The sequence below is a fragment of the Bacillus rossius genome, chromosome 3, assembly GCF_032445375.1.
Source record: "Bacillus rossius redtenbacheri isolate Brsri chromosome 3, Brsri_v3, whole genome shotgun sequence".
NCBI classification, from domain to species: Eukaryota; Metazoa; Arthropoda; class Insecta; order Phasmatodea; family Bacillidae; genus Bacillus; species Bacillus rossius.
Window position 1 is genome coordinate 36,728,757 of NC_086332.1, and position 13,761 is coordinate 36,742,517.

The following is a 13,761-nucleotide window of genomic DNA, read 5'->3' on the forward strand; positions in this document are numbered from 1 at the left end:
TAGGTAATTGTTCAGAGAACTTCATAAATTTTTTGATGTTAATTTTCCAGATCTGAATTTAGGATGATTTTCTGAAGAAAGATTCCAGTTAAATACATGGAAATTAATTTTTGTTCTGGAACTTACACACGTGGTTGCCATTACATGATGATTACAAACATTTCCACAGCAAACAACACAAATTAATTTACCCTGCTCATAAAGTGAATGTTGATGAATTTAGATGATGCCGAAAACGTTCTGAATATTCACATTCAATCACATCACAGAAAAAAGTACTGAAATCACATGGCGTAAACGGTACAACCGAGGACAAACATATTCTTAGGATAGCGGCTGAAACATTAGAAAGGCCCCATCATGGGCTGATCACCATGACTGGTCGCAAAAATTCTAGTTTATTTCGGACATCTTACTGAAATAAAAAGTTAATAGACAGTGCAGCCCGGACCACAGCTAGGAAGTTTTGACACTTAATGCATAATTAATTTTACTTGAGGCACTGCCAAATGCGACCTATTTCGTTCACATTGAACACAAAAGTGGCAAGATGATGCAATTGTCTCTGACAGCCATACAGGTAGGAGGAAGCCATATGACTTCACCGACCAACCACATCTTCCTTGTACAAAGACAAAATATGACATAAAATACATTATACTTACATGTAAGTGTTTTTGCAATAGATTAAACATACAAAATATAAAGTTATTTCCAAGTGGCTGGTGCAAAACCGTGATCAATTTACAGCTTCCCATGAGAGTGAACACCTGCTGACTTTGCCATCATAGGAATAGATACAGAAAATGACAGAATGTCTTGGCAGCTGAAAAAACATCTGGGAAATTGGTGCCACTGTGTCGCACACCTGTCTCTCATCTTTCTTTCCGCAACACAATACACCATGTTCTAGAACCACAATCGCTACCAAATAAACCCAAATGTAAAATACAGGCATAAAAACCATATTGAAGTAAATAAATACTGAAAAAGATGTTTCCACAAATTAGTACCCAAGCAAACAAAATGAAAACTGTTAAAAACATAATTACATAGCTTTTCTAAATACAAATAATTCAACATAAAACTTAATTACGAGAATATTCAGAATGATAAAATACAAATGTGAAAGAAAATGTTACTCTGACCTTGAATCATATAATGACAAAGAACACAATAATTATTCCACTCAAAAATACTCGTTAGAGCTGGGAAGACAGGGTCCTGCAATGCTACAAGTTTCTTCTAAGTGATATGAACGTAATACTTGTTCAAATACACAAGAGAAAAAATTGTTATGTAGATAAAAGTAAAAAGTAGACAAGCCAAAAAAAAAAAACACACATCTTTGGTAGACATACAATCACATGAGCAATACTGAATACCACCGCCCAAGGAATATGATGCTTGTGGAGCAGGGCATTTGTTTCAGGCACAGTTGGCAACATGTGTCACCTTTAGTTGCATCACTGAGTCATCGTAGGCAAGATGTTTTGTTTGTGTCGTAATAGTGTTGTAGCGATACAATCACTGTTCCTTACAGTTCAAATTTAATTTTGTCGTCGTCCAGTAAACAACAGTGATTGCTTACCTTTCTGGCATACAGTTCCTCCGGGGTGGTTTTCTTGAGGCCCACCAGCCGGTACGTCTTGAGCAGGACTTTGGGGCGCTTCCTCTTGGGCTGGAACCTCTCCATGTCTGTGACCGAATACACGGCAGACTGAACGAGCGCAGTGCTCCAGTCCAGAAGAGATTCCTTCTCAGTGTCCTCTTCGTCTTCCTCACTGCTGTCCTGGTATGTGGACAAGAAACACATTACACAATTACCTTGCAGAATACTTGTATGTGCACACATTATATACTCAAAATAAAATACACGTATAGACGTAAATAAAATCATTAAAACTTATTTTTCTTACTTCTGATCTCAGCAGAAACTGATTAAAACCAATTTTAACACTTGTCAAATTTCCAGTCAGTATAAACATTAGTCAAATGCCCCAATATAGGACAAACATTTTTAGTTACATTTTTTAATAGTAAAGTCTCCCTATCCATGACACCTATGGGACCATAGAAAAGCTTATGATATTTCCAATGAATATTAGAAAAAGGGGGAGAAAAAATGCTATGATTATTAATTTCAAATTACGTAATTACAAATAGCAGCCCCAACTGACACTGAAGTGTTTACTTTTACTGCTTATTGCAAAGGTACTTTATACCACGTTGAATTTTCTTGCACACACATTTTATACAACATAGTTAGAACAAATAATATTTTTCTTCTAAAATTATAAATTACAGCATGCAAGCAATGGTATATAATTGTTAGTTTTCCGGAAAAAGTATTTTTGTGAAAAGTTTAGAGTAAACTTACCAGAAAATTTTCTGCGTAACCAGGAAAATTCTTCATATAGTTATACTTTCGCAAAAAAAATTTAAATTTTATAAACATTTTATATAAAAAAAAAGAACCAAATTAAATATACATTTGGTATTTCTTAACAACATAATGGCTCGCTTACCACTTGAGAGATGGGTAGAACTCATGCTAACAACTGAGAGGAATAACAGCACTTACCAATCTGCAGAAAATAAATCATTGTATAAAGTAATATCAACCTATATTAAATTCTATAAATTAAGTTGGTAAATTAAACAATTTTTTTCCTTCGGAAAAATTATATTTATTTTTCCCGAAAATTTCCCAACACATTTCTAGTACTAAATACAAATAACTTGAAGCTGTCGATAAATGCGGGGTAGCGGTGGACTATTACCTTAGCCTCCCAGATGCTGTCGTCTTCGCAGAGCCACTTCTTGGTGGTGAGGACAGCCTCGCACTCGAGCCCAAGGAAGCCCTGGTCGCCGCACACGGCCGACACGCGCGGCTGGCCCGCCAGGAACTCGGGCGACTCCCCCAGCAGGTTGCGCAGGTTGGTCACCGAGTACACGCTCAAAGCCCCGGAGAACCGGGCCACGATGATGGCCTGCGCAGCACCAACACACATCCCGCAAGATGCACCCACGCTCAGGCAGATACGGTTTTTTCAGATTACACGCACCGACTTAACGGTTTTATTCAAGATTTACTCGTTAAGTGTTCCAGTTTTAAAACTACTGTTTATTTAAATATAAAGTATAAGTTAGCCAAAGTAGTGAAAACTTAACTGTAATAAAACCAATGTTTTAAATGAAAAAAAAAAAAAAAAATATTTTAAACACATATAAAGGCTTCTAGAACGTATTTATTCAGAATTAAAGAAAATTAATTAGACACCAAAGTGCAGTTATGTGGATGAAGTATGTAAATGCACCATTAATAAAAAAACATGACTTCATACATGCAACATCAGACATGGAATAAGGACAATTATTTTTCCGAAACCCTGGATCCATAATTGTTTGTCATGAAGTACTTATGAGTTACATTCCCCCTACAAATAATTCTACTATATGGCAAAGGTTCATTTCTTGCTGCTGATTGTCTATAATAGTGTTGATATTTGGAATAGAACACAGCACAAGAAATGAAAGATGGTATTACTCTCATACAATGAGAATAAACATTAATTCAGGAAATAATTTCTACATATTTCACACTTAACTACAATGTGCAAACTCCATTTTAATTTACAATAAACAATCTAAAAAAATTAAAATCACTATTACTTCCATACCATACAGTGTGACCTGCCTACGTGAGAGCTATCATCTAATTTACAAATACTAAGTTCTAAAGGTATTTCTTTCCCTAGAATTTTAAAAATCTAAGTTCATTAGAAAAATATCTTATAATTATTTCTAAATTAGTTCCAGTTGTGGTCTTTCCACTCTTTTTCCACAAACCTGGTCAGCCCACCAGTTAATGTCGACGGGATAGAATTCAGAGTCAACATCGCCCGTTACAACTCTGTACGTCTGCTTGTCTGCCTGTGGGTTCACCGCATTGTAACACGGCTGTTCGTACAGCCTCCAGAACTTGAATAACCTAAAACACATGTAACCATTGGGCTAATACAAGTATTATCTTGCCTTCACTCACTCTACCTAATCTAAATCTTTGCGTAATTCACCTCAGCAGAGCTGTGTAAGTTCTCCTTGTTGTTCCGAGCTGAATAAGTAGCATTTTTACATCCCAGGGCCATTACAAGCTTGATTAAACATAGACGGAATGATTCCACAGATGATAAAGATCAAGCCAGCCTTTGAACTGATGCTAAAGGTGCACTGATTATGAAAGGCATGTAGGCATGTGGGAATGTCAATCCAGCAGGCAATTTTAAACACACAAATGCCTTAATTAGTACTTTGGAGTCCTGAAGTTATGGTTGAAGTATTTTCTTTTTTAATTTGGGGTTGTGGGTCACCAATCTTATTTCAAAACGTAAAAATTAGAAGAAAAAATAAAAGCTAAATCTCTTACAATTATTGCTAGTGGATTGCAACAGTCTGTGCTATCGCAGTTTCCTTGGAGCTGCCGTTATTGTCTAGTGCCTGAAAAGACGTAAGAACGTAAGAAGCTATGACCATGAATATGGCTGATGTTCTTCAGACAAAGTTTATTCTTTTACTGATGGACACAAAACGTATAAATCCCATTTGCGGTAAATAAATGACAATAACTGATTTAGCTTACCTAATGGCTGGCAAATGCCATAACGAAATGCTGCCACAGGAATGCAGGCATGCGAGAAGGGAGCCATTAGGCGATATCTTCATTTTGAAAATAATGCTCTAGAACAAAAATATGAACAAACAGGTAGCATTGCTAAGAAGGTTTTAAATCTACAGCTGTTTATCAAATACATACCAGCATCAATTAACAAATACTATACACACTTCTTAATCAGTCTCTATGCATTTCAGAGCCAGAAAGTATCAGAAATTATTTTAGCGGATGTTGCCATTGGACCCATCTGCAATAGCTGGAATTGAGACAAACAACATTTACCAAACAACTAACTATAGCCGGTACTCTAGATGAGAATGGAGGCACTAAACTAAGGGTCAATACTGGCAAGCTGTGTGCAGACATGGGGCATTAGAAGGGAACCGCACACCAGGAACAAGTGTAAACAGAATTCCTGTGTTAGATCTCTGGGGCAGCATGACACGCAGATGAATATGAGAGCATTAGTAAAAAAAAGTGCACAAGTAACTCAGTACACGTGATAGAAATGAAACTTCTTTGGCAATTCAAATCACAACTCAAAAAAAGGGAGTTGGGAAGAGAGAGAAAGAGAGAGAGAAAGAGAAAGAGAGAGAGATAAATGACAATTTTTTGAAAATAACTCAGCACACGGTGTTTTGACTTTCATTAATTTTTCCTGTATTTAAGAAATCAAGACTTTTTTGTAATTACTAGAAGATTGATTAGAATTAAAATAAATTAATAAACATGAATTAACATATTTATTACTCACTTCGAAATACCTGCTCAGGAAATTAACAATAAATATTACTCATTGTTGAAATACTCACACCATAATGAAAAACTGTGCATGTTACTATTTCTTCAAAAAATTCTGCCATTTGGAACACGCCAAATCTCTGAACGAAATACGAAATTCATAACAGGTAGAGCTATCTATAGGGAAAATGCAAGGACTGTCTCAACAGCGCTCTCTACGCTGCTGGTTGAACAAGGAGAAATTGAGCACGCTGCTAGCAAATATAAAATTCAAGGCATTCACAGCTGACTGTTTAGGATACCTATATCTATTTTCTGAAACAAGCGCATGTGCAGTTTCTCTGTCTTATTCTTTTGTTCAACTTTCTCTCTCGGTTCTATTTTTTTTTGACAGGGGACGAATCATCGCACAAAGAGAGCAATAACAAGCCCAGCAACGTATACAGCACAGCATAGTGCTCTTATAACTCTTTGGTCAAGTACCTATGCTCTTGTCTTTTTCGCATCAGAAACATTTTACAACAATGCTTCACGAAAATGTTGAAATAAAATTCAGCTTTGAAATTTTACCCTCATCGCACCCAAAGAAGTTTCACTTCAAAAAATAAAAAAAAATGATGAAGCACGAAGAATCAAAAAGAAAACAGAAACTATGTGTGTTAGATATAATACAGGAAAGTATTTAGTGTGAGATATTCACACTGTGAGGATGACAAAGAAATAAGCAGGAATGTTAGTTCGAGTATGGTGACGAGTTTCAATAACATGGAGTCTACAAAACTTCGTATATCAATTTCAAGGCTTTTTCAATACCTTGTGATAGTTTTTTGCAACTTTTTAATATAACATAGGATAATTTTTAAGGATGGTCAGTCAAATCCTGAAATACTATCAAATCCTTAGTATTCAAAGGATTCAATATTCTAGGAAGAAATATTTGAAGAAAAATATTAGAGGAAACAAATTACAAAATTAAAAACTGATTACTCTGAAGTTTACTAGGTCATTTTTTTCCTTCATACCTATCCTGTTACCATTGCCCTAGAAATTTTATTTTTAAAATGTAATTATATAAATAAAATTACAATATGTACTGATTCTGGAAACATAGTTGGTGAAACAACCATTTAAAGGTAGAATGTTTCAACACCATAGTTAATATATTCATTTATTTTACATTATTTTCTTTTTAACCCTTGACACTTAGATTTAGAATTGAGATGCTCTCTTGGATTCAAATTCAAGAAGCGGATCCGAGTAAATTGGGATTTGAACCATCGATAATAATTTTTGTATATAATAAGCAAATTTAAACGTAATACAAAAAAAGATCTCTTTGCAAGACAATATTTTTATGTTAAAAGCTAAAACCTTTTAAGAGATGATTTCCCCATGATTTAAATGGATAGTAACCAACTGTTTATACTCAAAGTTTGACTATGAACAAAAGTGAGGTGTCACAACAAATAGAAAGTTAGCAAAATGCTGCGACGTCCAGCACCGTTAAACTATTTTAAAGACTTTTTCTTGACTTTTGTTACCTGTATGTCCCCTGAATTATCCAAATTTGTAAATATAATCCAACACCGACTCTACCAGCATCTATTTCTCAGAAGCCTTAGTGAGGAGCAAGCATAACTCAAAAACCGCTAAGGGACAACACACATTAACACTTCTCTACAGTTTTAGGTCCGTACTTTGTTGTTCTTCCTGCCCACCAGAGGCACCCAGTTCCAAAGACTACGCTGAGCCTGGGCGATAGCATCCTCTTCGTCCAGCGACAGCGCTGGGCGGTAGTACGGGTGGTCATTCAGGAGACGCCACGCCGACAGGCCCATACTGCTGCCAAAACCCTGTTGAAGTCCATCAAAAGTCATAGGTAAGTTGAAATATTATCACTAACTCAGCACTATCATACAAAATTTTCTAGGCCCTGAGTTTGGGAGGGAGACACTACAATGCTGTTCGAACTTGAATCAATTCATTCATCACAACAGCCATGGTCTTTGCAGACAAACTGCATTTTGATCACATTCGGAGTGGCAAATTCAGGCTCTGATGATGTCACCGGGAGTGCGTCGTTTGCCCTACAGGCGTTTGCCCTAAACGCATTTTTGAAGCATATTCTCGCATTCCTAATTCCAAACAGGCGTTTGCCCTAAAAGCGTTTGCCTTAAAGGCGTTTGTCCTAAAGTCGTTTGCCCTACAGGCGTTTGCCCTACAGGCGTTTGCCCTACAGGCGTTTGCCCTAAAGGCGTATGCACAAAATTTTTGATAATCACATTCGGACCAAGCTCCGGCATTTGCCCTAAAGGCGTTTGCCCTAAAAGAAGTTTTTCGACAGTCGTTTGCCCTACAGGCGTTTGCCCTACAGGCGTTTGTCCTAAAAGTTTGCGAATTTTCAATAATCCGAAAATGAATGCTTGCCGGCGTTTGCCCTAAAGTCGTTTGCCCTACAGGCGTTTGCCCTACGAACCGTTTCGAAGATAGATGTCCTTACGTGTGTCGCCCCTGTTGACAAATGTTGGAACCATTCTCCAAATGAGTACAAAGTACAAAATTCACAAATTAGATGGCAGCACATACGGTTTGCTTTCCCAACGTTGAAGTCTAAGAATGTAGCTGGTAATTGAACCTTACTTACAACAGATGGTGCGCCAATCTCAGTGACTGGATTGTATTTTTTAAATCATTTTTTAACAGAGATGTTGATGATTTAATATTTTCCATTCTTGGGGGGGGGGGGGGGGGGGGTGACTAGCGAACAAATTAACTTAATTTAATATTGCTGCTATATAAAAAAAACCGTTAGCAAAAGGAGCTTACAAAATTTTATTATCCTTGCCTGCTGGAATTTTCACTTGAAGTCGTCCAAAAAACGATGACCCTAAAATAATTTAAGGCAGAGGATTATACATATGCATTTATAAAAACATTTTCAGTGTTTAAAAGTTACTGTTAAAATAGCCTTTGAGACCTTCATGCCTATTTTCAATTTTTATATAACATGTGCCCAACTGAATCTGTCGTTTTATTAATATGTTTGTAGAATGCGGTGAAAATACTTCCATCGAGAGTGTGCATATTTTGCTAATTCGCCCAGACCATCTATAGCTTAACCCCTAATAAGTTTTATGGGAACAAGTGAAGTATAATAAAAGACTGATTTAATGTGTGACAGCCAATGAAATGTACAACTTTTCAAAATGCATTTAATTAATTCATCCATATTGCCACAATATTTGAATTAATGTCATAGGTATGAGTGTAAACTAGGAACGATTTTGATATGTCGTGGAATGTACAATAATGAATTACGTAAAAGTATAATACACAAAGAAAGATCATTAATTATAACTCTGTTTCAGATGCTAATGAATCAGCATATTCGCAAAAAAAGTGCAATTTTAGTTAATATATTTTCAAAACAATTAAACAAACAGAATTTACTGGAAAATATGATATTCATAACTTAGTAGGAGCAAGTGACGTCTTTTCACCATCACCTATGTTTAATAAATAAATACGTTATTTGTTATTTTTGTTTTGTCTCATTGCTATGTTCATGCTGTGCTGGAAAGACTTCTAGACTTCTAGATTGCAATGACAGTTTTATTTTTGAGCGCGCAGTGTATGCCATGTTGTCTACGTGTCGTCTTTGAAATCGTACAAATGACTTGTAGTTTTTATTAGTTTAGTTTCATATTTTGACATGGTTTATGAATAAAAAAAAACATCAATTTGTGTACAACCTTAGTACACATAACATGGTAATTGTATGGTTTCTCAGCCGTATTTATAGTGATATGCGATTACGTAATAGAAAAGGTGTTTTCGTGTATGCTGCTGAAAGAGTTCACTCCTTAAAATTTTATTTATGTGCTATGTGATGAATGCCCTATTGCGATACTTATGTAGGCCCTACCCGGCAGCCTAGTATTGAGAGCTAGGGCGGTTTAGCATTGAGCTTGAAACCATTGTCATCAAATCCCACTCGCAGAAAGCAGTGCTTCACTTGTTTTTATTTCGTTATTATTAATGGACACTATTACTAAAATTATTTATTACCGCGATTTGTAATTATTTTTATAAGAATATATGTATAAAGTTACACAAATGTTTCAAATTAATAGTTTTTAGGGTATTCCTTAGTAGGCATACTAGGCAGAGATTTGCTTAATTAAGTGTGGTAGGGACGACATTTGGAAATTTCTGTGATTGTTCGGAAAATGTCTTATATATAACATAATATTATTTGTTTATATTTATATATATGCAAGTGATTGATTACTATCATGTGTTGAATATTATTATTACTAATTGCGTGGGCTAGTTTCAAAATTTCCCGATATTTTATAAAATTTAATTTTATTTGTAACTTATGTTTTAATATTTGTTATTAAATATGAATATATTTTGTCGCATATAAGGCAGGTTTGTTACTAACAAACTCAAAATTTTCGGTTAATTGGAAGACAGTACCCTTCCCCCTCCTTTTACCCATGTATGTGAAGTATAATTACTACAGTTCATACTAGGTAACTTATTATCCATCTCAAGTTTCTTTCGACACATAAATAGCGTGACTTAGATAAATCGAAAGTAATTAACCTCACAAAAGCTTTGAAGTTAAAGGCTGTATTTTTTTTTTGTCCTTTTACATTTTGTTTCCGTGTCATACTCATTTGAATCGTAAACAATATGGATCGGTATAAACTGATAGACTGTAGTTGATACCGGCCCAACAATATGTCACATTCATATGAAAGCAGTTAACTTTTTTGCATTGTTGCAACGAAAGTATTTGTATGAGGAATTCAAATATGCGCTTTTTTTCTTTTTTATGTGCCTTCTTTTCTTCCCCTTCCCCTTCTCCCTCTAAGGACATAATGTAACGCATTAAATAACAATACAACGGAGTTGACAGTTGTCTTTCTCGGAACATAACCGTCAAATATCGAGTAAAAAATATATTTAACAATATATAAAGTATTAATGTTGTATAAACGAACATATAATTTAACGCTTTGAGTTTATTATTCGCACATTAACCATCATCACTACTAATGCATTTTGACAATTCAGATAGGCGCTATATACATAAGTAATTACTTATTATGTTTTTCTTATTTTTATTATTAATAACGTATGCTTCACAATTAATACTTAACTTAGTAATTTTGTTTAATTTTTCTTTTCAGGTATCAATATTATTTATTAATTTTTGTTTTGTGTCTGTCAGGTTACACAGCTTGTTTACCTCTTGTAACATGGGAAATTACCTCGGCTAACAAATCTATAGATTATCTATTTTCGAGATGAAAAGTCTATACAAAAGTACTGACGAAACAACTATTAAACGCCTATTTACGTTATTGTGAACTGGAAAATATAGTTTTTTAATTTTTTTTATGTTTGTCTATTTGTCTGTATTTCTGTTCCGGCATCAATTGAAAACTACTGGTGGTATTTTGATAATTTTTTTTTCAAACAAAGGTCTTCGGATATCGTATATACTATGCTATATGAAATTGCGGAATTCCACCCCTAAAGGGGTGAAAAAAGGGTAAATATGGTTTTAAGATTAACAATTGAATCTCCAAATTTAATGTAGCAAAATGAAAGATATTTGGTACCAATAATAAACGTAACTTACTGGAACTAATAACCGAGAAATTTTAATTACTAAATTCAACCCCTAAGCGGTTAAAAAGGGGTGAAAATTGTGTTCATGATTATAATCATATCTTTGAATTTAATAAAGTTTTACAAAATATAATGGGAACCAATAATAAACACACAAAAACTATAAACAACAAAATCATCATATTTAGAAATTCAACCCCAATGGGTGAAAAAGGGATAAATATGGTTTGAAAATTGAGTAATTATATCTCCGAATCTAATAACGCGCAGTAAAATACCATGGGTACTAATAATAAACATTCAAAAACTACCAACAAAAATTTTATCATTTTGCAAATTTCAACCCCTAAAGAGGTGAAAGGGGTACCTATATATGGTTTTAAAATAAAAGTTTTATCTGTGAAAATAATCTATTATAAGAAAAGATATTGACCACCAATAATAAACATACTAATTCTACCAACCACAATTTTTCCATTTAGTGGAATTCAAGCCATAAGCTGTGAAAAAGGGTTATAAGTATATATATTTTTTAAAATAACTAAATATAAAGAAAAGAAATGTTAGTAATAATAAAGACTTAAACACTAGTAATCAAACTATAATCATTTAGTGAAATGCAATCGCTAAGAGGTTAAAAAGGGGTGAATATGATTTTGAGGTAATTAATGCAAATTATGGAAACCCCAGAACAAAACGAACTGGAATACTTCTTCATTGTGTACTTCAGCTGTATGTTGTGTAGTGTACACATTACGGAATAAAATAGTATGAACAATATGTAGGAGTTTAACCGCATTAATACTATTATGCTAATTAAGAAAATGTTTAACAGCTAGTATTCGCATTATTTACCTATATGCTCGTAATATTTTAAGTAATGATAGCGTAATGCACGTCTGACAGCTGAAATTGAAATAAGCAAAGCCTCGGGAAAAAATTTGAACCTTTTTCCAACGATATTTTTGTTAAATCGCCAATACTGTTTTTTTTTATCATACGATTTTTTTTTTGGTCGAAGACCTTACATCACCTTATGTTCCGAAATATTTTACAGAAAAAATATTCGATAACATTGAACTTAGCGCAGGGAACCATCTGTTGGTGAATCTAGGAGTTCATACCAAACGAATTCCCACCAAACCTCGATATAGGCTTACATAAGTGCCATCTAGCGACTTTTTTGTAAACTTTGCATTTAGAGGGAAAACATTTATTGAGGTACTGCCACCTGCGGAGGAAATATAAACTACAAGAACACTGTTTGAATCGATACATAATTGAAAAAACCTACATTACCCAAAATAACCTAAACTTCATTTACCCTAAAGTCATTTGCCCTACAGGCGTTTGCCCTAAAGGCATTTGCCCTACAGGCGTTTGCCCTACAGGCATTTGCCCTAAAGGCGTTTACACAAAATGTTTGATAATCCCATTCGGACCAGGCTCCGGCATTTGCCCTACAGGCGTTTGCCCTAAAAGAAGTTTTTCGACAGTCGTTTGCCCTACAGGCATTTGCCCTACAGGCGTCTGCCCTAAAAGTTGGTGTGGTTTCGTTAATCCAAAACATAAGTGCTTGCCGGCGTTTGCCCTACAGTCGTTTGCACTAAACGGCATTTGCCCTAAAGTCGTTTGCCCTACAGGCATTTGCCCTACGTTTAGGGCAAACGCCTGTAGGGCAAACGATGTGTACCCATGTCACCGAGGTGTACAAGGTCAAAAATATGCATTTGGTCCTTAAACACTAATTTCATTAAACCTGATTATATGAGTGATGATTTAAAACAAATACAACTGTAATTTCAAAAAAATAACTTTTTTCCCTTTCAAAATGAATACTTTTTTATCTTTTAAATGCCAATCATTACTTTATGACAAGGGTAGCAAACAAATACATTAACATGAAACCAGAATTATCACGCAGGAAATAAAAATATAAAAATAGTACAAATAAGTGAAATAATACACACCTGTGAAACTCTCTTAAAAGTAAAATTCAAACCAAATATTCAGTCTTGCCTTAGCAGACGCTGACCCCTCTGCTCTGGAGCGTGAGGTGCGAGGCACAACCAAGTCTCTTCTAGAGATATTAACGTGGCAGAGGTTCCCCCCCCCCACATCATGCCGAAGGTTCCAGTCAGTAAATGATTCGTCGAGAATTTCTGGTGCAAGGCCGTTTATTGTGCCCAACACAAATCACCAAATCTGGCCCCCTTGATACACATGACAGCTGCCCCATAAGTGCCAAGTGTTAAAGACACGTGTAACTGACGAGAGGCAGAACTGCCTGCGACGATCTTGAAGACTTCCTGCCATGCCGGCCGCACAATGTCACAAAGAGGCGTCTGTAGACGGACTGTCGGAACCTTCACCTTTCAAGACAGGGCGCCTGTAAACGAACGTTATGATCAGCGAAAGGCAGGTGACGGCAGCGAGTGCGAGCAGGCTCTTGCAGCTTCCGCACCCTCTTTTATCGCATATCTGGCCGGGAGGAGGGTAACCAATGGAAAGTATGAGTAGTGCTGATTGGTGGCACATGTTGAGTAGGTGGAAAGGGAGGGAAAGAGGCCTTGCCTCCCACCCCAGGCGAGCCTCAATAGTTCAAGGTAAAGTAGCAGCACCGAGCATGGGGTGTATTGGGAGGTGACCATGCAGCTGCCTGCATCCGGATGTTAATAGAGTTGGGCGGTCAACACCAC

The 13,761-nt window shown here is 35.6% G+C and overlaps 1 protein-coding gene across 1 annotated transcript in view; it reads right to left on the reverse strand.

Moving 5' to 3' along the window:
* The window catches only part of LOC134530526 (NBAS subunit of NRZ tethering complex-like), a 91,223-nt gene that overhangs the window by 67,156 nt on the left and 10,306 nt on the right, over positions 1-13,761 (reverse strand). The window contains exons 7-11 of the mRNA XM_063365422.1: positions 7,114-7,269; positions 4,643-4,740; positions 3,853-3,994; positions 2,784-2,993; positions 1,592-1,792 (exon numbers count right to left, since the gene is read on the reverse strand). Of these exons, the coding sequence (XP_063221492.1) occupies positions 1,592-1,792; positions 2,784-2,993; positions 3,853-3,994; positions 4,643-4,740; positions 7,114-7,269 (807 nt within the window). The remainder of the gene's footprint in view (positions 1-1,591; positions 1,793-2,783; positions 2,994-3,852; positions 3,995-4,642; positions 4,741-7,113; positions 7,270-13,761) is intronic.